The following is a 27,243-nucleotide window of genomic DNA, read 5'->3' as shown; positions in this document are numbered from 1 at the left end:
TTCAAGGACTATTTCAGGGTTACTTATGAAGTAAAGCATCTTTTCTTACATTTGATTAGCCATGTATATTTCTTCCAGAGCCAGTTGGGTCTCCATTTACTTCTAGGAGTCCCTGATAGAGTGTTTTTTAGCATGCAGGCAGATTGTTAAGGAAAACAGGAGGAGAAGGAGTGGTTGGGGGCTTAGGGGAAGAAAGGTGGGAGGAGGAGGGGGGTTTTCAGGCCTGCTTGCCAGCCCTCCCCCTAAAGCCTGACTGCCCATGTTCCTCCAGAACTAGGTCCCCGCTTTTTCGTTTTTTCTCCTGAGACTGTCAGGGATAATTTTTACTTTAACTAGAACCTTCTTTTCCCTGTTATTCTACCTGGACAAACTTAACCTAGAGGACAGAGAAACTTCATCATGGCACCTGGTCCTTTCCTGGGGCCAAAGGGTCAGCGATGGGGGCAGCCCCAGTGTAGCTGGTCATACAGTAGTGGTGCTATTTTGGTGTCACAGGATGCAAATACCAGAATTGTCTTTTTTTTCTGATAGTGTGATAACTGGCCACAGGGTCTGTCTTTGGGCAGTCCCAACTGCTTCTTATGGGAGAATTCATTTCTCTTTTTCTCTTCTGTCCTCTCTCAAACCACCCTGCCCTTAACTTTTTATTAGTTTTCTTGGAATAGATAATATATTCATGGGGTTCAAATTTTGAAAGGGACAAATGTCTCCTTCCCACTTTTTTCTCCTAGCTACCCAGTTCCCTTCCTGGGAGAGTGGACTCTGTAGACATAAGCAATCACATATATTTCCCATGATATACAAACAGTTATGTGCTATAAATACTGTTTGGTACCTTGATTTTCTCACTTAACAGTATCTCTCAGAGATCATTCCATATCAGTCCATCAAGAACTTTCTCATTCTTAATAGCTGCAGTATATTCCATACACAATACTGTCCTTTATTGAACCAGTTCCTGCTGCTGCTGCTGCTAAGTCGCTTCAGTCATGTCCAATTCTGTACGACCCCATAGACGGCAGCCCACCAGGCTCCCCCACCCCTGGGATTCTCCAGGCAAGAACACTGGAGTGGGTTGCCATTTCCTTCTCCAATGCGGAAAAGTGAAAGTGAAGTTGCTCAGTCGTGTCCGACTCTTCGCAACCCCATGGACTGCAGCCTACCAGGCTCCTCTGCCCATGGGATTTTCCAGGCAAGAGTACTGGAGTGGGGTGCAGTGGTAGACATTTGGGAGGCAGTTTTTTAGCCCCATTAGGGCTGCTCACTGAACAGCCCTCTATATTTGTCGTTTGGCCCACGTGTGACTACAGGGTGTCTGTGGAGGATCAATCCCTCAAAGTGCAGTTGTAGGGTCAAAGGGTGTGTGCTCTTGTGATTTGATAGACATCACCATCGTGGGCCAGTAGCAGCAGTGCCAGCTCACAGGAGCATCTTCCTCCCTGCAGCCTCCCACCGGGGCAGTCAGGGCCTGATTCAGCATATTTACTGAGTGCTTTCCCATGGCAGGCTCTCGATACAAAGATCACACTTTTGTGTATCAAGTGATACTGTTACTATGTGCCAGACCCAGTAATACAGCCAGCCAACAAGGAACATTTTTAGATAAAAAAAAGCACAGGAAGGTTTAACAGTGTACTATGGTCAGTGACCCAAGCTATTAGGTTGGTGCAAATGTAATTGTGGTTTTGGACCATGTATTTTAAATCATTATAACTAGGCTCAAACATGTCCTTATTAGTCAAAATAGGAACCATTACAATCAACACATTTTTGCCAATGAGAAATAACTTTGTTTATTCCTGTAGCATAAAAATCCATGCTTTGGAATTCGATGAACTCTTAGAAAGCGTTTTCTGCCTCCTGCTGGTTGTGGAAGTGTTTTCCCTGCAAAAAGTTGTCAAGATGCTTGAAGAAGTGGTAGTCAGTTGGCGAGAGGTCAGGTGAATATGGCAGATGAGGCAAAACATCATAGCCCAATTCGTTCAACCTTTGAAGCACTGGTTGTGCAGCATGCGGTTGGGAGTTGTGGAGAAGAATTGGGCTCTTTCTGTTGACCAGTGCTGGCTGCAGTTGCAACTTTTGGTGCATCTCATCGATTTTCTGAGCATACTTCTCAGATGTAATGGTTTCACTGGGATTCAGAAAGCTGTAGTGGATCAGACCGGCAGCAGAACATCAGTGACCATGACCTTTTTTGGTGCAAGTTTGGCTTTGGGAAGTGCTTTGGAGCTTTTTCTCAGTCCAGGCACTGAGCTGGTCATTGTCAGTTGTTGTACAAAATCCACTTTTCTTCACACACCACGATCTGATTAAGAAATGGCTCGTTGTGTGGCATAAGAGAAGACAAGCACGTCAGTATGATGATTTTTTTGATTTGCGGACAGCTGATGAGGAACCTGCTTATTGAGCTTTTTCACCTTTTCAATTTGCTTCAAATGTCAAATGACTGTAGAATGGTCAACATTTGAGTTCTTTGGCCACTTCTTGTGTAGTTATAAGAGGATCAGCTTCAGTGATGCTCTCAGTTATCATTGTCAGCTTCCGATGGTTGGCCACTGCACTCATCGTCAAGGCTCTCATCTCCTTTGCAAAACTTCTTGAACCCTACTGCACTGTGCGTTCGTTTGCAGTTTCTGGATCAAATGTGTTGTTGATGTTTCGAGTTGTCTCCACTGCTTTACAACCCATTTTGAACTCAAATAAGGAAATCGCTCAAATTGGCTTTTTGTCTAATATCGTTTCCATAGTCTAAAATAAATATAAAATAAATAGCAAGTGATAAGTCTTTAGTGGTGGTGGTGGTGGTTTAGTTGCTAAGTCATGTCCCACTCTTACAACCCCATGGACTAGCCCACCAGGCTCCTCTGTCCTTGGGATTCTCCAGGCAAGAATACTGGAGTGGGTCGCTATTTCCTTCTCCAATAAGTCATTAGCAAAAAAATAAACAAAGTGCAAAATGCACATTAAAATGATGTATAACATAACCACATTTATTTAGAATGTATTCCAATATTAAAAGGTAAATTTCCATAATGCAAAAGCCACAGTTACTTTTGCACCAACCTAATAGTAAGTTGCAGAGCTGGGATCAAACACAGGTTTAAATTCTCTAACACTTGTGCTCTTAAATAACACGCTGACTGCCCCTCAGGAGGAATAACACATGGTCTCAGAGTCTAATACAGATGAGGAATCAGACTCAGAGTAACTGGCCTGAAGAACACACAGCCAGGAAGCTGTGGAGTCCCCAGAGGGGACTCACATATGTCTGAGCTGAGGTCTCTGGTCTGTTTTGAGCTGAGAGTTCTATAGTTTCCAAATCTAATCAGGATTCTGTCAAGAGAATTTTCTCCATCCAGAGCTCCAGTTGCTATAGAGAGCCATAAGTCTTATTGGTTCTTGGTGTGCAGTCTCTTGGCTGGCAGAGGGGCCCAATGACATAACCCATCTATGCTGAATATACTAATGAAACATAATTGCTGACATTTATTGAGAACCTGTTACGTGCAGGGTGCTTTAAAGTGCACTGTGTTGTATTTTTAAACCCTCACAGTAATCCTGCTTGGGAAACATACTGTCCCTGTTGTCCAGAGTAGTGAACCGAGAGTAAGACAGGTCAGATGCTAATAAGGACAGAATCCAAGTACAGTCTAGTAGACTCAGATACCCTCACTCACTCAGTCTAGTGTCCATGGATATCCCTTGGCTCTCTGCCTCTTCCACTTTTCTGTATTGTTTGATGCCCTCTCAGATGGAGAATCGGGCTTCTCCACCTCACAGTGACTGCTTTAGAGGAGAGGGTCTACAGCTCCCCTTTACCTCATACTCCCCACCCCTGTCCCCACCATTCAGGACAGGGTGGCAAAGAGTGGGCTGCAGTGTGATGCCCGAGGATTGGTGAGTGGTCATTGGCGATGGTATCCCACTGATGTTGCCTCAGAAAGGACCCTTCTCCCAAACAGGTGCTCTTTGCACACCTGTGAGGTGCTCACTGCTCCCATGGGAGAGAAGATATGTATAAAGTATAGGCGTACCTCTTAACAACTTAGGTCATGAGACTGTAGGTACCTATAAGTAAAGACCCTGAGACTCAGAGTTTAAGTGACCAGCCCAGAGTGCACAGCGAGTTAGCGTCAGATTCAGGACTCAGCCCTTCCACAGCCTCTCAGGGAGAGCACTGTGGGCTCTGTGCTGGGTGGCCTGGAGACTCCAGGTAAAGGGAGTCTGGAAGGATGGACAGATACGGCTAAGAAGAGAGAGGCCAAGGTGTTCAGGACAGAAGACTGAAAAGTGGAGCTGTTACACCCCTAAGATATTACAGCTGTGTCTTCCGCTCTCCTTCATGCTGTGGGGAAACCCAGGCTTGGGTCACAACGTAATAGCACAGGGTCATTGACTGAATTTTGTCCAGTGCTGCTTTGCATCCATATATTATCTCACAGGGGCTTCCAGGTGGCTCAGCAGTAAAGAATCCACCTGCCAATGCAAGAGATGCAGGTTTGATCCCTGGGCCAGGACAATCCCCAGGAGGAGGATATGGCAACCCACTTCAGTATCCTTGCCTGGAAAATTCCATGGACAAAGGAGCCTGGCAGGCTATAGTCCAAAGGGTCACAATGAGTCAGACACAGCTGAGAACTGAGCGCACATGCGTTATCTCACTGAGCCTCTGATTGTCCCGGGAGGTGTAGAGGAGGTCTTCCGCTCAACCATGAAGGGAACTGAGGTCTTCTGACTCCAAATCCCAAGTCCTTTCCACCATCCATGCCACCTCCACATTTTTGTAGTCGGAGAACACAAGCTCTGCAGTCAGATAGAAGGGGTTTAGAGGGGGGTTCTCACACCTTCCCTCTGTTTTGTCTCTACAGTCTTATGATTTGCAGGTTGAGGCAATTGCAGGGGAAGAATGTGCCCTTTAGGAGGCAGGTGTATGCTAAGGGGTCAGTGACATAAGGGAGGCACAGTAACACTGGAGTTCCTGTAGAGCTTTTTTCAACCCACTTTCAAGTCTGTGATTTACATGTGAAAAAAGTGATGTGCCCCCAGAGTTGCAGTGACTTGCCCAAGACTACACAGTGAGTTAATAAATTGCAACACTGGGTTAGAACTCTGGTCTCTTGTCACCAAAGAGAGCTTACTTTTTTCTTACACAATGTTGCACCCCTGCCCTAATGGGGGTGGGGTGCAATCCTGCCAGAGGAAGGCCTCAGGGATCGGATCAAAGCACTTTGAAGCTGCAGAGAGAGCCTTAGAGATCCTCTGGTTCCTCCTCCACGCTTGACAGATGAGAAGAGCGAGGCCAGGGTGCTTAACTGACTTGTCCACAGCCAGATAGGTCTCTGCCCACTACAGAGCAGTAGTAAACACAGCATCCTGATGCTGAGGTCCCAGGTTGTTTTCACACTACCTTGCAAAACTAGATTCCAAATTGTCTTTTTTTCTATGCAAACCTAAAGTCTCCTTCCAGATGCCAACAGTTTACAGTTAAAACAAATGTTTAGTTTGGGCAGTTTTTTCCCAAATAGAATTTCATTCTCATTTTCTCTTTCTCTCTCAATTCTTATTAAGGGTGATATACTAAAAGGGGGGGCAGGGGGAGCTTCAGTAGATGACCTTGGTAGAAAAAAGGTAAAAATTTGATAGATTCTCTGAAAGCTAAGGAGGTCCTCAAAACCAGGAAATAATTCAGAGGCCAGCCCCTAGCCTGTCAGCCAGCTTACCACTTGTTCCACCCCACTCACAACAGGCCTTCAAAAGGCCCAGCCTTCCCTTGGCAGCTGCAGTGGGTGAACACCAACGGAAATCCCTGGTATTTTTCTTTGCATGACCAACCATGGAGATGTAGGTCAGGCGTTGCTGGCCTGGCAGTTATAACAGCTCTCGATCTACCCCCTGCACCTGCAGCCATGTGTGCTCAGCCCTGTGGGGGTGGGAAAAGAAAGTACCCCTCCAAACAGGGGTCCAGTCCTCAAGGGCCCAGGTAGATGGAGCTGGCTAGGACTTAGGAGGGTGCTGGGAGAGACCATCTGGATGTGGGGACTAGGAGGGTGTCCCTGTCTCTTTCCCCGCTAATGTCTAATGCCTGCTGTGGTTAATAGTAGCAGGGTTGGCAGTGCTCTGCTCAGGGCAGCTTGGCCTCATCATAGCTGTTGGAGGAGACTGGGAAGGTCTCGTCTTTCCCCTGGGCTCAGTTGGGCCCCTAGGCCTGCACCCGAACCCCCACGCCTGTCTGGTGTTTACGGGATTGAAGCTACCACCCTTTGGGACCTAGCCTGTTTTCCTTTCTGCTCTCAGCTGTCTGGTCTCCATGGACCTTGCCTACAGGTTTATGCATGCCCGTCCCCCACGGTGCAGCCCCATGAGCCTCCTCTAGCTTGGCCTTTGTTCTCTTCAGCAGAGCTGCCAGTTCTGTGCCTGTCCAAGGGGTGAGCTTTCCTGGCCCTTCAGATAGGCTCCATTGGTCCAGCCTAGCTGTGCCCATCCCAAGATTCAGTCTCTTCGCCTGCAGTCTGGAGGGCAGGGCCATGGTTCCAAGCCAGGGAAAGGGCACCTGTGTGGCTGCTCTGAACTGGCCTCTAATTGACTGGCTGATTTCTTCCTGAGCTTTCTCCACCAGAGACCTCATGTATCTCCTTTATAAAGATGTGGGACCAGGATCGGTACCAATTACCTTCAAGATAACTTACAGATGATATGCAAATAAACATTAAAAAATTTTAATAGTGTTTTTATTTTATGTTGATTTTCATTTGTGGCAAATGATATTAGTTTTCTGTTTATATCAATAATAATATGTTGCCTTTTCATTCGAGTTTTTCATTTAGCAAATACTTACTGAGTGTCTGCCTATGCCAGGCACCATTCTAACTACTGGGAGATATGCCTTCATGGAGTTTTTACATTCAGAAGAGACAGGGAATGGTGGTTGGGATGGACAGTGGCTAGGTAACACTTGGTATTTGTTTGTTTTAATAAAGAGTGATTGGGAAAGGCTTCTCTGAGGAGGAGCCATGTGAGCAGAGATCTGCGTGACCTGAGGGAGTAAACCATGTGACAGTCTGTGGTAAGAACATTCTAGATGGAGGGAACAGGTGCAGAAGCCCCAAGGTAAGAAGGGTGTGCTTGGCATGTTTGAGGAAGACCAGAGATGAGTGTGGCTAGAACAGAGTGCACAAAGGAGGGTGGTAGAAGACAGAGGTTTGTGTAAGCCGTGGTAAGACACAGTGGCTTTTCCTCTGAGTGATATGGGAAGGGTAGGCAGCGGAATGTTTTAAGCAGACAGGTTCGGATCCTACTGCCTTTAGAGGACTCTTATGCTGGCTCCGGTGTGAAGGACCAGAGAGGGAAGAAACGGAGAAATCAGGAAGGATGTGGTTATAACAACACAGGCAGAAAAATGATGTTGGCTTGGACGGTGGGGGTGGTAAGAAGTGGTGAAATTCTGGATAAATTTTGAATATATATTCAGAGGAATTTGCTGACAGATCAGAGCTAGAGAAGACTTAAGGATGACTGCAAGGTGTTCCAGGCTTCCATACCTGGACAGATGAAACCACTATCATTCAGTAAAAGGAGGAAAGATGCAGAAAGAACAAGCTGGGGAGTAGGTTAAGACCTTTCCGTATATCTAAGTGTGTACGGAAAAAAGTACTTTAAAAAGTGAGTCAAACTTGTGGACACAGCGGGGGAAGGAGAGGGTGGGACGAATGGAGAGAGTAGCATGGAAACAAATACACTATCATATGTAAAACAGATAGGCGGTGGGAATTTGCTGTATGACTCAGGGAGCTCAAACCGGTGCTTTGCGACCACTTAGAGGGGTGGGAGGGAGGTTCAAGAGGGAGGGGACATATGTATGGACCTGTGGCCAATTCATGTTGATACATGGCAGAAACCAACACAATGTTGTAAAGCAATTATCTCCATTAAAAAATTTTTTTAAAAGAGTGAACTCTAATGAAAATAAAAATAAAAAGTAAGTCAATTGATAGGAAAATGTTCATAATAATCATGACACATAAATAAAACTCAAACAGTGATGGCTGAAATTGTGTTTAGAGGGGATCAGACGTGTCTCTGCTTCCTTCCAGCCCTGAAAGTCTACTTTGGTGATTTCAGATATTGAAGTCTCCCATTCATGAAGAACGGGAACTTGAGACTCAGCCCATGTAATAGATGCAGAAGGAAAGCTGGGAGAGGAATCCCTTGGGCCAGGCTTCTTTTGTTAATTTGGAAGGACCTGGAACGTTCTTGCACACATCCTGGCCTCCCAGCGTTGCCTCATTCACTGACACTGAGCACTTTCTGCCTAGCAGGCCCTAGATACACATAGCACAGCTCTGATGCCCCACCCCTCCCCTTATCAATAAAGCTATGCCCACCCCTACCTGGGTCTGGCTACTCCTTGATCCTGCATGTGCCTGGAGGTCAGGTGAGCAAATGGCTTTGACAACAGAAGTGGTTTTATCTCTTTTTTCCTCCCACAGGGTTCCCATAGTTATCAAGCTGGGAAAAAAATCCTCAAAGGCCTTTTACCCTGCCTTTTGTAGATGAGAAACAGGGCCAGAGAAGCAAGCAACTCGTGTGGTCCATATCCAGTCCATTAGGAAATCCCTTCAGCTTTACTGTTAAGAAATAAATTCTGAATCTGACTGCTTCTCTCCAGCTTCCCTGGCACCATCCTGATTAAGCCACCCTCATGTTCTTCCCGGATGGCTGCATCAGGTCATCACCAGTCCCTTATGCCTGCAGGTCTCTACCCAGCAACCGGAGGGCCTTTGTTAAAATCAAAATCAGATCATGTCTCTCCGCTGCTCAAAACCCTGCAGTGTTCACTCAAAGGGACAGGCTCAAGTCTTTAAATGGCCTTCAAGGCCCTGCACATTCTGACCCTTGGCCACTACCAGACCCCACTCTGTCATTCTCCCCTCATTCACTCAGCTTTAGCCACACTGGCGTCTTCCCTGTTCTTGGAGTGCCCTGAGTGTGTTCCTGCCTCGGGGCCTGGCCCTTGCTCTTCCCCTGCCTTTCCTCAGATCCTTGCAGTGCCTGTTTCCTCACTTCATTCAGGACTCTGACCAGATATCACCTCCTAAGGAAGTTTTCCCTGACCAGGTTTTAATTCTGCCCTCTAAGTGTTTCTTTTTAACCCCTTCTCTCATTTAGTTTTCTTTTTGCACTTAACCACCATCTGACATTTGTTTATTTCCTGTCTTGTCCCATTAAATTATAAACTTATGCAGGTAGGAATTTTCTTCTAATTTAGTCACTGTTTTATCTCTAGCATTTAACATGGTGCCTGGCATTCAGTGGGCTCTTAATAAAGATTTGTGAAATGAATGAGTGTCCAGAGCTAAGCAGGTAATCCTCCTACAGCCCCACAGGTCAACCCACAAAGGGGTCTATCTTGGACCTCAGCTAACAGCTCCACCAAAGCTACTAGGCATGACTTTTGTTTCCAAGATAATGACCAGATGGAGGGAGGGGGTCTCTTCAAGGACTGGCCTTGCAGGGGCTGGGTTAGGAGACAATAGGGAAGCACAGAGCAGCCATCTGCATGCTTCTCTTCTTGCCACCAAGAAACCCAGGGGGGCTACCAAGGAACATGCCTCTGCCCTGGCCTCCAAATGGCCTCTGATCCAAGGCTCAAGATCCTCAGCAAGTAGTGGGCACTGGGTGGGTAGGAGGGGAAGGAAGGAAGAGCTTAGTCACATCCTTCTGCATCTGTCCTATTGCACTGGCAGACTTAACGTGCGGTGGAGTCAGACACCCTCACTGGGTAACCAGATCTCAGACAAAGTTTCCTCACCTCTCTGAGTCTTAGTTTCTTCTTTGGTAAAATGGGGACAACACCTACTTGGAAGATTTTGAGAATTCAAGTAGGGGCTAAGTCAGTATGAGCTGTGGGGGTTTTTATTGTTGTTTTTTGTTTGTAGCTATAAGTAATGAGACTACGATATGAGAAGCACAAATGGGGACATTCATTTTTAGCTATAAAAAAACAACAGCTAACAATTATTGAGCACTTTCCATGGACCTTTTAATCCTTGCTGCTAAGGCTGTGATGACAGTATTCTCACTTTGTAGACAGTACCCTGGGCTTGGAGAGATAAAGGATCTTGCCCCAGGTCCGGCAGTCACAGAGCTGGGGTTAGAACCCATGCTTGTGTGTGTTAGAACCCACACTGTTGGACTCGAGGAGTCAAGAGGCCTTGTGAGGGGGGGTCCCTTTGCCTCCTCAGGTCTCCGTTTCCCATCTGTTTAGAGTAGAGGTTGAACATGCTGCTGCTGGTGGTCTTCTGCAGTTTGTTGGTGCTGTGGGCACTGACTGTGAACAGCAAACCTCCAGGTGGCCCCTCTCTCAGTATTATGGCTACAGAATCCTCCAGCTTTCCTGACACCAGTCTCAGGCATCTTGCTATTCTGCGCTTTGAGGGGGCTGGTGGGCTGCAGTGAAGATGAAATAGGGAGGCTGCAGCCTGAGGGAGCCTTCAGCACTGAGGTTTTGGTTACAAGGCTGTACGCGAGGGGCTTCCCTGGTGGTTCAGACAGTAAAGAATCCGCCTGCAGTGTGGGAGACCTGGATTTGATCCCTGGCTTGGGAAGATCCCCTGGAGAAGGGAATGGCTATCCACTCCAGCATTCTTGCCTGGAGAATCCCATGGACAGAGGAGTCCACGGGGTCGCAAAGTGTCGGACATGACTGAGCAACTTTCACACGCTGTATATGAGAGCATTCTTATGTGGTGGGGGGTAGGGAGGGGTTGCACGGATTTGCTCTGTCGCCGAATCCTCCAGAGCTGTTGCCTTCTGCTGTGGAATTCCAAACATTTCCGATCAGATAAAGGTGGCTGAAAATACCCGGACTTGTCTGGACTAGTTGGAGGCGGTGCTGGGGTGAGGAGGTTGAGGCCACTGGGGCAGAGCCTGGCAAGATCTGGCCCTCTGAGGAGCTGGCCCTGGTCATAGATATGCCCAATGCCCTTTGCCCTGGAATCTGCAGGTTGGACGGCAAGGCTCAGCAGGCTTTGAAGTGGAGGCAACAAGTCCTTCTTGGAGAGAATGTTGCATCTCACCTTCCACACTAAATGACTGGATCTTTCAAATACCCCTGAGAGAGAACACAGGTAGTCAGTTATTTGCCCATGTGTGAGTTATTTTCATCTTCCTCATGCTACAGCACTGATGAGAGTCCTTTGAGATGATCGCCTTCATTGTACAGACGAGGAAAGTCCCAGACTTTCCCAGCATCCCAGACAGCGGAATGGACTCACCCCCAAGCAAGCCAGTGACAGCGCTGGGACACAAAACCCACACCTGCTGATGCCCAGCCCAGTGCGCTTCACAGCGCGCAGCACTGATGCTGTCAGTAGGGCAGCCCTGGGCACAAGGGAGGAGGGAGTGGCTGCTTTGCACCGAGGAGTACTTGGAGGCACAGACCCCAGAAGGCAGAGGAGAACTAGGAAGGGGGTTGGCCCCAGAGATCAAGCCTCTGTTCCTTATAGATTGCTACCCTAGTCCCTCCTGCCTGTTGTGTCAACACAGTGCAGAAGATGTCTTTTCCAGAACTTTCTCCTGAGCCTGGGAGAACTTGGTGTCTGGGGAGCCCCAGGTACCCTGCCCCAGTCACCTGGTATCTTGGGGCCTCCTCCTAGTTTTTGCAGGCGATGAAGGTGGGGCTTAAGAGAGAGAGGGAACTGGCCTTCTTTCCTTCCCACCACTCGGCCTACTCATCAGCACCTTCTCTGGGCCCAGAACTGGGCTCTCAGCCTAGGAGACAGAGCTCATGGTCAGAAATGAGCAGCTCAGCAAATGGGTGAGAGAGCTCAAGGAGACTTGGAGCAGGAGAGCAGAAGGCCTCCTTAAGGCCTGCAGTTTGAGCCCTAAGAGATAAGTAGGAGAGAGCTCGGCATAGGGACCAATGTGAGCAAAGATCTTGAGGCTGAACAGATCATGGTGTGTGAGGAGTAAGCAGCCTGGCCCTAGACAAAGCTGAAGAAACCCTGCAGACCATGGAGAAAGATCTAAGACTCAAGCTGAGCCTTGGTCTAATAATAAGAACAGTAATAATTACTTAAATTACTGCAAATCTACTAGGTGTCACATATAGTTCTAAGTCCTTTATATGAATTACTATTGAATTTTCACAATGTTCTTGTGAAATGAGTACATCTTTAATTCCCATATTATTAATGAGGTCCAAAGCTAAACATCTTAGTCTAATTGCAAGACTTATTGGGTCCCTGCCTGTTCTTTGCTGTAGGAGCCCACCTTGGTGGAGAAAAGGAAGATAACTTGTCACCATCCTTGGCCTCATCTAGATAGCACTCCCATTTTATAAATGAGGAAGCTGATACTCAGAGAGCAGCAGGACCTGGCTCAGGGCCTTAACCTTTCTCTGCTAGCTCGTATTACCTTCTTGGTTAGCCCTTGGGAGAGTTGGAAGAGAGCAGCAGAGGAGAGAGAACCAGAACTAAGGCCAGCTAGGACAGGCGGTAGAGGGAAAGAGGCAAAAAGTTTTCCATTAGAGCCGATCAAAGGGAAAAGTTTTCCAAAAGAGCTGCTCAAAAATGAAATGATCCACACAGGACCAAGGGAGCCCCTTCTCACAAGTGCGTATGTGTTGTTGTTGTTTAGTCACTAAGTCTCATCCGACTCTTGCGACCCCATGGACTATAGCCCGCCGGGCTCCTCTGTCCATGGGGTTTCCCAGGCAAGAATGCTGGAGTCGGTTGCCATTCTCTTCTCCAGGGCATCATCCTGACCCAGGGATGGAACCCACATCTCCTGCATTGGCAGGCGGATTCTTTACAGCAAGTGTGTAAGCAGACAATGCCCTGTCGATAACTCCATGGTTCTGGACCATCTGGAGTGAAACAGACCTACTGTGTAATCAGGGCGCTCCAGTTTTCCTTTTGTTTGTTTGGTTTTTTTCCTTTCAGTTTTATTGAAATGTATTTGACATACGTACTGTAAAAGTTTAAGGTTTACAGCATAAAGATTTGATTTCCATACATCATGAAGTGATGACCACAGGAAGTTTAGGGAGAATCTATCATCTCATAGAGGTACAAAATCAAGTAGAAAAAAATTTTTCTTCTTATGAGAACTCTTAGGATATATTCTCTTAAAACCTTTTATATATAACATACAGCAGTGTTAATTGTATTTATTTTGTACATTACATCCCTAGTACCAATTTATAACTGGAAGTTTCTACCTTTTGGCCACCTTCTTCCTCCCCCCTCCCCCCATCCCTCCAAACCCTGCCTCTGGTAACCACAAATCTGCTCTCTTTTTCTTTCTTTTTTTAAAAAATATTTATTTGGCTGCACTGGGGTACGCAGGATCTTTAGTTGTGGCATGTGGGATCTAATTCCCTGACTAGGGATTGAACCCCAGCCCCCCAGTCCTCCACATTAGGAGCATGAAGTCTTGGCCACTGGACCACCAAGGAAGTCCCTGTTTGATTTTTTAAATATAATTGACCTACAACATTATGTTAGTTCCTGTTATGCAGCATAGTGATTCAATAATTCTGTACAGTGCAAACCGATCACCACAATACGTGTAGTTAAGGTAAGTCACCATACAAAGGCGTTACATAATTATTGACTATGTTCCCCACACTGTACATTTCATACTCATGAAGACTCATATATTTTGCAACTGAAAGTTTATGTCTCTTCATCTCCCTCACCTATTTCTTTCCAGTCCCTACCCCACTCCCTCTGTTAAACACCTGTTTGTTATCTGTATCTATATCTCTGTTTTTGTTTTTTGTTTGTTTGTTTTGGATTAGAGTCCACATATAAGTGAAATCATACTGTATTTGTCTTTCTCTGTCTGACTTATTTTACTAAGCATAATACTCTCTAGGTCCCTCCATGTTGTCACAAATGGCAAGATTTCATCCTTTTTTAATGGCTAGTATTTAGTGTTGTGTATTTGTATTATATTTTCTTTATCCATTCATCTGTTGATGGGCACTTAGGTTGTTTCCGTATCTTGGCTGTTACAAATAATGCTTCAGTGAACATAGAGGTGCCTTTATCTTTTCTAATTAGTATGTTTGTTTTCTTCACATAAATATACAGAGAGTGATATTGCTAGATTCTGTGGTGTGTGTGTGTCCGTGCGCGTGCGCTCAATCATGTCCAACTCTTTGTGACCCCATAGAATGTAGCCCACCAGGCTCCTCTGTCCATGAGATTTTACAGGTGAGAATACTGGAGTGGGTTGCCAAGATCCCTTCTCTGGGGGATCTTCCTGACCCAGAGATCGAACTTGCATCCCCTGCATTAGCAGGCAGGCTAGATCATATAGTAGTTCTATTTTTAATTTTCTAAGGAATCTCCATGCTGTTTCCATTCCGTAATGGTTGCACCAATTTACATTCCCACCAATGATACATGAGGATTCCCTTTTTTCCACATCCCCATCAGTGATTGTTATTTGTTGTCTTTTTGATAACAGCCATTCTCACAGGTGTGAGGTGTTAGCCAATTGTGGTTTTGATTTGCCTTTTCCTAATGTTTCTTGATGTTGAGCATCTTTTCATGTACCTGTTGGCTATCCGTATGGCTTCCTTGGAAAAATGTCTGTTCAGATCCTCTGCCCATTTTGTAATCTGGTTATTTGTTTTTTTGATGTTGCATTGTATGAATTCTTTGTATATGTTGGATATTAACCCATTATCGGCTATATCGTTTGCAGATATCTTCTGCCTTTTAGCTTCTAAAAGGCACCTTCTCCCTTTTAGTAGGTGGCCTTTTAGCTTTGTTGATAGTTTCCTTCTCCATGCAAAAGCTTTTTAGTCTAATGTGGTCCCATTTGTTTATTTTTTCTTTTGTTTCTTTTGCCTCTGGAGATGTACCCAAAAAATATCATATTACAAATCAAAGAACATACTGCCTGTGTTTTCTTCTAGGAATTTTATGGTTTGGGGTCTTAATTTAAGCCTTTAATCCATTTAAAATTTATCTTTGTGCATGGTGTGAGAGAAGCGTCCAGTTTGAGTCTTTTGCGTGTAGCTGTCCGTGTAAGTGTGGGTTCACTTCTGGTCTCTCTGTTCCACTCATCTATGTGTCTGTTTTTTCTGCTGGTACCAACCTGTTTTGATTACTGTAGCTTTGTAGTATAGTTTCAGATCAGAGAGCATGATGCTTCTAGCTTTCTTCTTTTTTCTCAAGATTATTTTGGCTATTGGAGGTCTTTTGTATTTCCATACAACTTTTATGATTATTTGTTCTAATTCTGTGGAAAATGACATTAATATTTTGGTAGGGATTGCACTGAATCTATAGATTTGTTCTCCATCTTTCTGAACCTCAACTGGGAAGTGAGGATGTTAGGACTGAGCTTGAGCATCACATGGAAGGTTGCTTGGGCATCTTTTAAGGTCACTTTTGAGTTTCTGATTCTGTTTCAAGGCTGAGCCTTGGTCCTTCTCACCCTGGACACTGGGAGAAGAATGAAAGGCTGTGGCCACCTACTCATGAAAGATAGGGAGTTCCTACTGCAGCCTGCATACCCTGGAGCCCATGAGCCACAACTGCTGAGCTGTGTGCCACAACACCTAAGGCCCAGGCACCTAGAGCCTGTGCTTCGCAGCAAGAGAAGCCACTGCAGTAAGAATCCTGGGCCGCAACTGGAGTAGCCGCACGCTCTGCAACTAGAGAAAGCCTGCACACAGCAGTGAAGACCCAGAGCAACCAAAAATAAAATAAGTCATAAATAAAAATACCTAGAAAAAAGTGAATAGGGAGTTAGTTACCAAGGGTAAAATAAGGTTGAGATGAGGGGAGTTTCAGATTTCCAGGGAATGAATGCATATGAGCAGGTAGCAGCTGCCCAGGAGCCATTAAGCCTTTGGGCTCTGGAGCCAGACTGCCTGGATTCAGATCCCTGCTCTGCCATTTATGAACTGGATGGCCTTGGGAGGTTACTTGACCTCTCCGTGCCTGTTTCCTCATCTGTAACATGGTGAGTAATGATAGCACTTACTTCATGGGGTTCTTATGAGGATTCAGTGAATTTACATACACAATGAAGCTCTTAGCACCATGCCTGGTGCTTGGTAAGTGCTCAGTAAATCTCAGCCATCACTTCCTGGGAAGGAGATTGAGAGCCCCTAAATGAGCATCTGTGCCCCCAGTAAATGCTTTTCTGAATTACCTCTCTCTGCCTCCACGACTGGTACCCTGCTTCTGAGCTGAGGCGGTGGAGAGCCTGCGCTACACTGCTGGGCCTGATAGCTTTCTCAATTCCCTAGCGGAGGTGTTATCTCCTCCCGGCACAACCACTTCCTTTTCTGAGAAATGAGCACATCTGTCAGGTTTAGCTTCTTAGAACTAATGGAGGGGGAGGAGGTGGGGGGGGGGCGGGGGAGGGGAGGGGGGAGAGGCTGGCAGCTGACAAGGGCAGACTTAAAGAAAGATTACCAAGAAGTTTGCTGTGAGGATGCCTCCAAATAGCCCTGACAGCCCAAATGGCTTGGGCTCCCCATGCCACCCTCTTCCACCATAACACCAAGGTCACTTTGCTTTACCAGTGCTTTCATCCCCTTTCCTCACTATCACTGCCTGTGAGGTCAAAGCAGGAGAAACTGAGGTTCAGAAGTAGAGAGGCCCGCTGTGCCACCCACCAGCTGGGCTGACTCAGCTGAGGTGTCAGCCCAGCTGTCTAGCCACCCATCTCTTTGTCCCTGCCCCATGGAGTCACCTCTCTGAGTTGCCTGCATCCAGGCCTGTGGTCCCCAGGGTGGAGGAGAGAGGCTGTGTTCCTCTCATTTTGCCGAACCCCACACACAACCCCTGCCCTCCTCCTCCCACCCCCCTAGGAAAGCCAAGGGAAGTGGATTCCAACCACAAACCTCACTTCTTCCGAGTCTCCGCCTGCAGCTCCCTGCTGAGAGAGTGATAAGGCCTCTTTGTTTGCCCCACTGCCCACTTGCCTGCCATCTCTGTGAGATCTCCTAGCAAGGCCTCATTTGTCTATTTAGTTGGCATTTGTCAGCCTCTCCCTCAGAGAAACTGAGTCCAAGAGCAGAAAGTGACTCATGGCCTGCCTGTGCAGGGCTTTGATGAGGCCGGGTCAGGTACATTCTTGATGTTCGTGGCACTTTCCCTGGGCTGCTAGGAGCCCCTTCCTCTTCTCCACCTACCTCTTTCCACAAATAACCAAGCAGGAAGGAAGCAGTGGGCCTGTGCTCTCCAGAGTCACACTAGAGGAAGGAAGGGCCTGTCTGGCAGCGGTGCTTGTTCTCCACTAAAGCCAGGACGGAAGGGTTTCACTTTCTCTCCTGGCCTTCGTCACATCCTTTTCCTGTGGCACCCAGTTCCCCTCAGTTGGCCTGGGGCCAGAACTCATTCATTCAGCTGGTGCTTCAGGCCACCTTCCTCTTCCTAGAGGGACCCAGGGCTATAGGCCTGGCCCCAGAATATGAACTGGTTCTTCAGTTACCCACTTGAGACAGGTCTCTCAGTATCTCTGAGCCTCAGCCTACCTGAGCTTAGAGTGAGGCCCTCCTTCAGTAATAGTGTGTGCACCTGGCCCGTGATAGGGCCTTGAGAACAGCTGTCCTTTTGTAAGTGAGCAGAGTCCTGGGTAGAGGTTAGGAGCAAAGGCACTGGAGCCAGATTGTTGGTGCAGGCAACCCAGTCATGTCACCAGACCATTGTGTGACCTTGGGCAAGTCGCACATTATCTGTGGGCCTCGGGTCTATCAGCTGTATGGCAGGTTAACAGTAGAACCCACTGGCCCACAGAGTGTAGAGACAGTTTAAAGAACCAATCCATAGAAAGGACCAAGGAGAGGGTCTTGCAAGGTAAGTGCTCTGGAAATGTCAGCTGCTGCTGCCGCCACTAAGGAACCTAGTTCTCTGTGGGTGGAGACAGCAGGGACCCAAGAAGGCAGGATTGGACCTCAGCATGAGCAAGAGGCCAGAACTCAGACAAATCCCAGTCCTCCCGCTTGCTGGACAGAGACTATGGGAGAACACTGAAGCCGCCATCTTGACATCTGTAGAATGAGGCTCCGATAAAAATGTTCTGAGGGCTGACTAGACGTAGTCATTTGTTCATCTCAAATGGATTCATCTAGAACAGCACCTGCTGTGTTCTAGGTACAGCACCAGCCTCTTGAGGTACAAGTGACAAAAACCACACACAGTCTAGTTGGGGAGACAGGACCAAAAACACTCACTCGCGAACGTGACTGTGCATGTGCCCTGGGAATATGCCTTCCTTGGAGTAAAGTGCTTCAGCTCAGTGCCTGGAGCAGGCAAAACATTCACTTGTGTGATACAAAGGTCAGCTGCCATCATAACAGATATTATGTTTTTTGGTTTTTTTCCTTTTTGGCTGCACTGGGTCTTCATTGCTTTTTCTTAGACTTTCTCTGTTGGTGGTGATCTAGGCCTGCTCTCTAGTTGCAGTGTATGGGCTTCTCATTGTGGTGGCTTCCCTTGTTGCAGAGCACGGACTCCTGGGTCACGGGCTCCAGTGGTCGTGGCTCCCAGGCTCTAGAGCACAGGTTCAGTAGTTGTGGCGCACGGGCTTAGTTGCTCCACAGCATGTGGGATCTTCCCAGACCAGAGAGCAAACCCATGTTCCCTGCATTGGCAGGCAGATTTCTATCCACTGCACCACCAGGGATGTCCCAGATATTATACTGTTATTTAGAAAGTCGAGGACACTATGGGCTCAAGAAGCGAAGTAACCTGCTCAAAACCACGCCTCTCAGAAGCATGGAGGTGGGGGAGGTGAGAGGGAGGGGTGAATAGTGGAGAACTGACTGGGTTCAAGCAGGAAGTGCGCTCCAGTCCCTGGCAAGGCAGGTGGTCCACTGGCACTTGGACCGCTGCCCAAGGACAATGCTGTGCCAGCCTTTCTCCTGACTTCTGCAGGATTGCAGGTGGCTGCAAGGTAACCTTCATCGTGCAGTTGACTTTCTCTGGGCAGAGATCTAGCTGAAGCCAGTCTGTGCCTGTCTGGATGAGCCCCTGGCTTCAGACATGTCAGTCTTGATCCCTGCCTATACCGAGTCCCCGGACTGACAGGTGAGACTACCATACAGATGGCCTCAACCTGGGGATGCTGCTGCCTCTCCTTCTCACCTCAGGGTGTTGGCACTTGGTACTTCTGCTAGAACGTGCTCTTTTTCACCCAAGAGTTTTGTTTGTTTGTTTGTTTTTTTCTTTGCATTTGGCTTCACTGGGTCTTAGTTGTGGCACGTGGGATCTAGTTCCCCAAACGGATCAAACCTGGGCCCCTGTGTCGGGACTGCAGACTTAGCCACTGGCCCCGCAGGGAAATCTCATCACCCAAGATTTTTGCTCCTCCCTTGGCCACTGCCACCTAGTCATTCAGGACTCAGTTTAGACTCCCCACCCTCCCCCAGAGAGACCTTCTCTGACCACTCCACCTGAGTCAGTCCACTGGTGTTCTTTACCACCTGCCTAGGATTTACTCTCTTCAAAACCCCATCATATCTGAAATTGTCTTGCTTCTTATTCTCTTTGCTTCTCTCTAGGACTGTGTTTCTCAACGTTACTTTCTCCTCACCACTCCCTACTAAGGAGTCTTTTTAGTTTTTAGAGATGTTTATCTTAATTGCCCTGGCATAAGTTTGAATACCACAGCTGTGCTGTGTATCTCTTTCTATGCTATGTCCTCACCCCACCCCCATGGAGAATGCATGGACTAGAACATAAGCTCTGTGAGAACAGGGACCTTATTTGTCCTGTTCAGTACTGGGCCCAGGCATGGTAGACAACGAGTAGTTACGGTATGAACGAAGGTCCAAAATCTCTGGGAGTACAAAGGAGATGTTCCTGCTGGAGTTGAAGGAAGGATAAGTAGGAAAGTCTTGGAAGACAGGACTCCAAAGTGGTCACATAAGCTGGGTAGGGTTGGCTGATTAAGGCGGAGGTGGGGAGGGTTACCAGATAGAGGGCTCAGAGCTGGCAGGCTCAGGGGCCTGAAGCACTCCGGGCTGTGGGGCTGTGGCCATCCCACGCGGGTGGCCGGGACTGATGGAGGTAGGACCTTGAAAGTGGTCCCAGCCTTACTTGTCCTGGGGACCCTGGTTCTTGTCTAATCACTCTGAAGGGCCCCAATGCTAGATGGTAGAGCCCAAGCTCTCCCACAGACTGGCTCTTTGAAACTGTAGAGTGGGTGAGTAGGTGGGCCTTGTTGACTTGCGAGTCTCTAGCCTAGGAATCCATGGTTCTCCCATGGAGGTCATTAGCCACCCCTGTCCCCAGTGGTCCTGAAAAGCCCTACGTGGATCCCATGGTAGCGATCACAGCTGCAAAGAGAAGCTCACCCCATTTTGCCCTGCCCCACACTGAGAATGCACACAGTCCCTTAGGCTGGGTCTCCTGAAAGCCTCTGGGACATCAGAGGCTGACCTCCCTGCTGCCCACCTTACATCTGACCCCCTGTCTACCACGGCAGCTCTGGCTCAAACCAGTGGGAGCCACTGAGCAGCAGTGGGGGCTTATCTCTGCTTTTCCAGACCAGGGCAGCTCCGCAATCCTGTTTGTTTACCCAGAGCAGCCGCCTGCCGAGAAAATGGCTGTGTTTGTTTCCAAGTGTGTCGTGTGAACCGTGGGCTAAATATACCCTCACCGCTGCCTCCCCAGCACCCGCCCTGGAACAGCACACCCCGTTTTGCTCCTGCTCTCTCTGTGAAAGCAATCCCCAGGATCCTCTCCCCCTCCCTAGGAGGAGCTTCTGAAATGGAGATGAAGATTGTCCAAGCGTGCTAATGCACGGGTGGGGGCTGGGCCGATCAGAGACTTGTCTCCGTGGCACCGACAGGAGAATGTTCCCTCCACCCTGGAATGACTGTTCCTGGACAGTGAGTGCTTTGTGCCCTTGCAGGGACGGGGCCTGTTTATTCCAGCTCAGCCCAGAGCTGAAAATTTCCTGTGGCTGCCAGCCCTCTACTTCAGGAAAGTTCCCATCGAAGGAGGCCTCTCCCACTTTGGCTGCAGCCCAGTGTCCCTGGTTTCTTGTGGGACATTTGGCCCCTCGGGATAATTTCTGGCCATGGCTCCCTCTCCCATGCTCCTCACAGCCCAGGACTCCCTCATCACAGATCAGTCTTTTTTGTGACTTCAACTGGGGCCTCCTTCGCTTAGGACCAGAAAAATTTCAGTTCCTGTAAGAATTTTCTGGTCCAACAAGAAACCCATGGAGGCTAAGCAGGATGAAGGCCAAAGATTAAGGACTCTGGCTGCTGCCACTGCCCTTCTCTTCCCAGGCCCAAGGCCCCCCTCTACCCCGGGCCCCACATAGGGAATAGTCCTGCTGTAGCAGCGCCCTCTGTGGCTCAGCTGGTAAAGAATTCCCCTGCAATGCAGGAGACCTGGGTTGGGCAGATCCCTTGGAGAAGGGAAAGGCTACCCACTCCAGTATTCTGGCCTAGAGAATTCCATGGACTGTGCATAGTCCATGGGGTCGCAGAGCGACTTTCACTTTGACAGCAGCACCCAGGTTGGGACCAGGCAGTCCTGGGCTTTGATCCTGGCTCTGCCCCCTGTTAACTGAGTGACCCCAGGCAGGGTCTGTCCGATTCTCTACCTCAGTTGTTTCATCTGTGACATGGGGCTCAGATTGCTATATCTGAGGATTCTGATGAAGGTGAAGGGGATGACAGTGTCTGGAACTTAGGAGGCATGTAAAACCTTTGTTCTCCTCATGTATTTATTGATCACTGACTCTGTGCCAGACACTGTTTTGGGTTCTGGGCATACAGAAACAGGACAGCCTCTATGCCTCGTCAAGCCATGACAACTGCAGGAGATCAATCAAAACAAAGACCCAAAAGAGCAGGCTCTGCTTCCAGAAAGTGCTAAGAAGAAAAATAGAGCAAGTTGAGGGGATAGGCAGCGAGAGATCAGGGTAGGGGGTACCATATTAGACAAGATGGCCAGGGAAGGCATCCCTGAGGAGATGGCATTTGAACAGAGTTAGAAGTGAAATGAGGGAGCCTGGGGTCGAGTGTTCCAGGCCACAGGGGCAGTAGGTGCTGCGCTCAGCAGATGTTGCAGCAACAGCCCAGTCAACTAGAGTAGAGTGTGCAGTGCAGAGTGGCTGGGGCCTACTGGGCCTCACTGGTCTTGGTGAAGACTCGATTCTGTGTGTGATGGGGAGCCTTGGAGAGCTTGAGAGCATGGAGTGACAGGGGCTCAGTGGTGGGGTTTTCCCCACCTGCCCGCCTTCCCTTCCCAATGCCTTTTCCCCTTTCTAGAAGGACTCTGCTCTGGCTCACACATCACTGCTGCCTCCCTAATGGCTTAATAAATATAGAGGATTCTTTGAGTCAGGTTGTCAGTTCAGTGTGTATGACCCTCTGCTGGGTACCAGGGACATGAACGGACAAGACACTGGCATTCTAAGTCCGAGGAAAAGCTGTGGGTGTGCCACACTCTGACCTGTGTTTTAAAAAACCTTGGCATGGAGTGAGGGGGTGTCGTCAAGACTAGAAGTAGGGCCCGGCACATATCGTAGTGAGCAAACTGTCTGGGTGGAACGTGGAGCCAACCAGAAATGGCAGGCATGGTCTGAGGGGGCCACCCCACGGCTCAGCCACTCTGGCCCAGGTAGGGTGTGGGCCCACAGTGTGAGTTCATGGTGGAGAAGCAAGAACACAGTCTCTGGAACCAGCCAGTGGTCTCTTCCCTCCCGGGGGAGTCAAAGCACACTGATCCTAGATGCCAGACACCAGCTTTAGATTCCGGCTCCTCCACAAAGCTGGGTGACCTGATCAAGTTCCTCTGCACTCAGAGGCCGGGCTTCCTGGTCTGCCAGTGGGGAGAGACAGCCCGCACTGCAGCATTATTGAGAGGATTAAAGGACAAATGGGGTGCAAGGCGCCCTCCTTAAAGGGTGCTCCAAGCTCCCCTCCGCCTGCCCCACAGATTGGTTCCACCCTAGGTTGGGCCATTCAGCCCTCAGCCCCTCCTTTGTGGTATCATGTGCTTCCCTCCTGACTAGCTTCAGGGCAGAGGACTGTTGCTCCCTCCTCCTGGGCCCCGTCATGCCCCCTGGGTGGGGGACGGGGCCTCATGGACCCACCCCAGTCCTGCACTGCTGCTGCCCTCTCTGTTCCGCCCTGCTCTGCCCACCCATCAGCCTGCCCTGGTCAGAGGCTTCCTCCAGACCTGCGCTGCCCCGGAATCACTCTGAGAGTTTCCCCTGTCTCTTTTCTCTCCCTTCCTCCCTCTCTCCCTCCTTTGCAGCAGTGGAAAGGCTGAGGCCTCGTAGTTCTGCACTGCCCTCAGGCTCTTCCTCCAAGCTTCCAGACCACAGGTGGTCCAGCTCTCACTCACCCCTTCAGGCTCATCTCCTCCTTCTCCTCCTCTCCTGTTCCAGCCCCTTGGTCTCCCTCAGTTCCCTGCCCATCTCTTTCCCATCTCAGGTTCTGAAGGACCACTTCCTAGCTGGCTGACCTTGGACAGAACTCTACCCCCACTTTGCACCTGTTTTCTCAGCAGTAAAATGGGTTGGTTATCCCCAGCTGAGGGTCAGGAGGAAGAGCCGCCCTTAACCCTTTATCTGGCCTAAAGGGGGCATGGACAGCTGCAGTTTTTCAGCTCAGCAAAGTCATCACACACCGACCACCCACTTTGTCCCAGCCACATTCCTGTTTGAGAACTCACACAGTTCCCTTCTCTTCTGTCTCCCGGCAGGACACTTTTGTGGAACTCTACGGGAACAATGCAGCAGCCGAGAGCCGGAAGGGCCAGGAGCGCTTCAACCGCTGGTTCCTGACGGGCATGACTGTGGCTGGTGTGGTTCTGCTGGGCTCGCTCTTCAGTCGGAAATGATCAGACACTGACCACCAACTCACCCACACACCCCCGTCCTGCCCCCACCACATCTCTCCGTCCAGCCACCATTGCCACCAGGAGAACCACTCCGTGGAGCCCACAGCCACCCACACATCACAGGGTTGGACCTAGACCTGGTCCCCCGCAATTAGTTTTCTAGAATTTACATGCTTCTGTGAGAGCCACCTTCCTCAATTGTCGTGGCATCAAAACCCACAAAATTCCCTAGAACCTGCCCCAGTGGAAGCTAACAGGTGTGGGGGGTTGTGACCGGGGGCCGGAGTGCCCCACCCGATTGGTGGGTCCCCTTCCGCATTTAGGGTCCCTGAGCATGCTTTCTTGCCAGGGAGCTGGAAAGTTTTCTGACCCTTTTCCCCAGAAAGAGAGACAATAGATTGCCTTCATTTTGATGTCTGTGGCCTCAGAATTGATCATTTCCTGTCTCCTCCCTCCTCCCGGCCCTGGGCCCCCGTCCATTCATCCCCACCCTCCAAGAGCCACTTAGGACCCACTTCTGACTAATTAGGGATTCAGGATGCTTGGGATAAAGAAATAAGGACCAGGACCCCTCCCCCTCTCTGACCTGGCCAAAGTCCCTCCCCCAGTCCCAGTGTCCTCTGGAGGTCTCTGGCTAGAGGCCGGCCTCGCCCGAGATGGGGGACTGTAGCTGTAGGAAGCACCCCATGCCAACGCTGGGCTGGCCTTGCAGTTTAGCACCACCCCAGTTCTTCCTCTTCCCTGGCTCCATGACCATGACTGAGGGACCAACTGGGCCTGTGATAGGTGCCGCAGAGCTGTTTATGGCCTCAGCTGCCTCACTTCCTGCAAGAAGATAAGCCTGTGGCGTCTTTGCCTTGGGCTGCTGCCCATGGGGTTCAGGGGCCATGGTCCAGAGGTGAGGGGGAGCTACAGGGAGCAGCTGTGGGAGCCCTAGGGTCTTCCTACCTCAGGCAGGAAGGGCAGGAAGGAGAGCCTTGTGCATGGGGTGGAGCTGGGACTGGCCGGAGGGGCCAGCCCTGCCTGGCCTGAACAATTGGTACCCCACCCCCATTCAGCCTGAGCAGCCCGGCTGCCAAGGTCGGGATGGCCTGGCCAGGAGCTCTTCTGACCTCCCTCTCTCTCCTCTGCTCCACCCACAGCCTGTCTCATCCCTGGGGGTCCAGGCCTAGCCCCGGCCACCCCGGGCTCTCTGCTGTACATATTTGAAACTAGTTTTTATTCCTTGTGAAGATGATATACTATTTTTGTTAAGCGTGTCTGTATTTATGTGTGAGGAGCTGCTGGCTTGCAGTGCGTGTGCACGTGGAGAGCTGGTGCCCGGAGATCGAACAGCCTGATGCTCCCTGCACCCCCAGCCCACCCCACCCCCCGCCCTGGTCTGGGGAAGCCAGCCGGGGTCCTGGCTCCTGAGAGGCACCTGTCCCTCCCCCAACCCCCACCCCACACTTTTTCCAGCTCTTTGAAATAGTCTGTGTGAAAGTGAAGGTGCAGTTCAGTAATAAAATGTGTTCTTCGTGAGCAAAGGGCCTGGGCTCTTGTGTGCTCTGGGAGGGGACGCTTGGCTAGCAGAAGAGGTGCAGGAGAGCCGGGTACCTGTGCTGACTCTGCTGCCCTAACCTTGGACAAGTCCCTTCTTCCTCTCTCTGGTCCTGAATTTCTCCACCTGTGCACTGGGTTTTTTTGAGCACCTGCTATGTGCTGGGCACTGACTATGTGTGAACATGACAGACACAGTTCCTGCCCTCAAGAGTTGATATTCTAGTGAGAGGAACAGTCAAGTGGCCACCTGGCAAGTGTTTACTGGGCCCTGCTCTGTGTAGGCACAGTCCTGAACGAAAGTGAAAGTGTTAGTCTCACTCAGTTTTGTCCAACTCTTTACAACTTCATGGACTGTAGACTGCCAGGCTTCTTGTCCATGGAATTCTTCAGGCAAGAATACTGGAGTGGGTTGCCATTCTCTTCTCCAGGGGATCTTCCTGACCCAGGGATTGAACCCAGGTCTCCTGCATTGTAGGCAGATTCTCTGTCTCAGGCACCAGGCAATCCCAGCCCTGCTGCTGCTGCTGCTTCTGCTGCTAAGTCGCGTCAGTCGTGTCCAACTCTGTGCGACCCCATAGATGGCAGCCCACCAGGCTCCTCTGTCCCTGGGATTCTCCAGGCAAGAATACTGGAGTGGGTTGCCATTTCCTTCTCCAATGCATGAAAGAGAAAAGTGAAAGTGAAGTTGCTCAGTCGTGCCCGACTCTTAGCGACCCCATGGCTGCAGCCTACCAGGCTCGTCCGTCCATGGGATTCTCCAGGCGAGAGTACTGGAGTGGGGTGCCATCGCCTTCTCCGATCCCAGCCCTAGGCACCGGGAATTCTGCAGAGAAGCCTTTTCCTTTATGGACCTTCCATTCTGGTCTGAGAGACAGGGAGATGCATATAAGGATGGCTCTGACTGTTGCAGGGCAAAGGTGGAAACAGAATGACTCTGAGGAAGCATGGCAAGACATGAAAGACCTAGTCGGGAAGGAGATAAGAAGGGGTCGGATAACATTTTAAAGATAATCCCAGAAGATCAGCCGATGGATTGGAGAGAGCTCTAGAGAGAAAGAGGAACCATGGGTGATTCAAGGTTTTGAAATAGTGACACCATTATAATCCCAAAGTGAAGCACCCATCTGAGGCCAAGAAGTTCACAGTGAATGCTCTAACAGCATGTAATGTGGAACCTGAGCTTGTCTGGGAGTCAGGGAGGGCTCCCTGGAGGAAATGATAACAGAACCAGAGCCTTCAAGTCTGTAAGAGTTCTCCAAAAGAAATGGGGAGGCAGGAAGAATGGTCCTGCTGAAGAAGCAAATGCAAGGACAAACAAGAATTCTCTTCAGGCTGAAGGAAAGTTGGTGTGTCTGGGGGCTTCTGGGTCAATATGACGCTAGAGAGGTGGGATGGGGGTACTGGATTTGATCCTGAGGGCAGTGAGAGCCAGAGGAAGGTTGTTAGGGGGTGATATACCACTTAGACCCCAAAGCGCCCTCTGGCTGCTATGTGAAGAAGGCTCTGGAGGGAGAGCAGAGTGGAGAAACCATGGCTCAGTTAACGCTCCAGTTCTGAGGGTGGTCAGCCAGGTGTGTATCCTGGGTTGCCATTCCTGGTCTTTCGTCAAGTAACCTAGCCTATGTCCTAGCTTTCCCATCTGTGAAATGGGTAGGATTGCAGTACCCATCTCAAGCGATAGTGGTCAAAAGTGAATGAGAGAGGACCCAACAAAGCTTGGGTGAACTGGAAGTTGAGGGGGTATGCAGCGATGACCCTGCCATCAGGAAGACCCTCAAAAGGAAGAAGGAGGTTCTCCTCAGGGTGTTCAACTGGCTGTGGCCGGAGATCCCGGAAGGGTCTGAGAAAAGGAGCAGGACTC

At 49.4% G+C, this 27,243-nt stretch overlaps 1 protein-coding gene across 5 annotated transcripts in view; it reads left to right on the top strand.

Moving 5' to 3' along the window:
- Positions 1 to 25,231, top strand: part of BCL2L1 (BCL2 like 1) — a 51,154-nt gene extending 25,923 nt beyond the window's left edge. For 4 of the 5 annotated variants that reach the window (XM_055544699.1, XM_055544697.1, XM_055544698.1 and 1 more), the window contains exon 3: positions 23,703 to 25,231. In XM_055544699.1, the coding sequence (XP_055400674.1) occupies positions 23,703 to 23,840 (138 nt within the window). In that variant the 3' untranslated portion in view covers positions 23,841 to 25,231. Of the gene's footprint in view, positions 1 to 18,908; positions 19,062 to 23,702 lie in introns of all 5 variants that reach the window. The other variant, XR_008701623.1, reaches the window with a different exon arrangement.
- Positions 25,232 to 27,243: the final 2,012 nt, after the last annotated feature.

This window comes from Bubalus kerabau, chromosome 13 (genome assembly GCF_029407905.1).
Source record: "Bubalus kerabau isolate K-KA32 ecotype Philippines breed swamp buffalo chromosome 13, PCC_UOA_SB_1v2, whole genome shotgun sequence".
In the NCBI taxonomy this organism is placed as follows: domain Eukaryota; kingdom Metazoa; phylum Chordata; class Mammalia; order Artiodactyla; family Bovidae; genus Bubalus; species Bubalus kerabau.
This window is presented reverse-complemented; position numbering and strand designations above follow the sequence as displayed.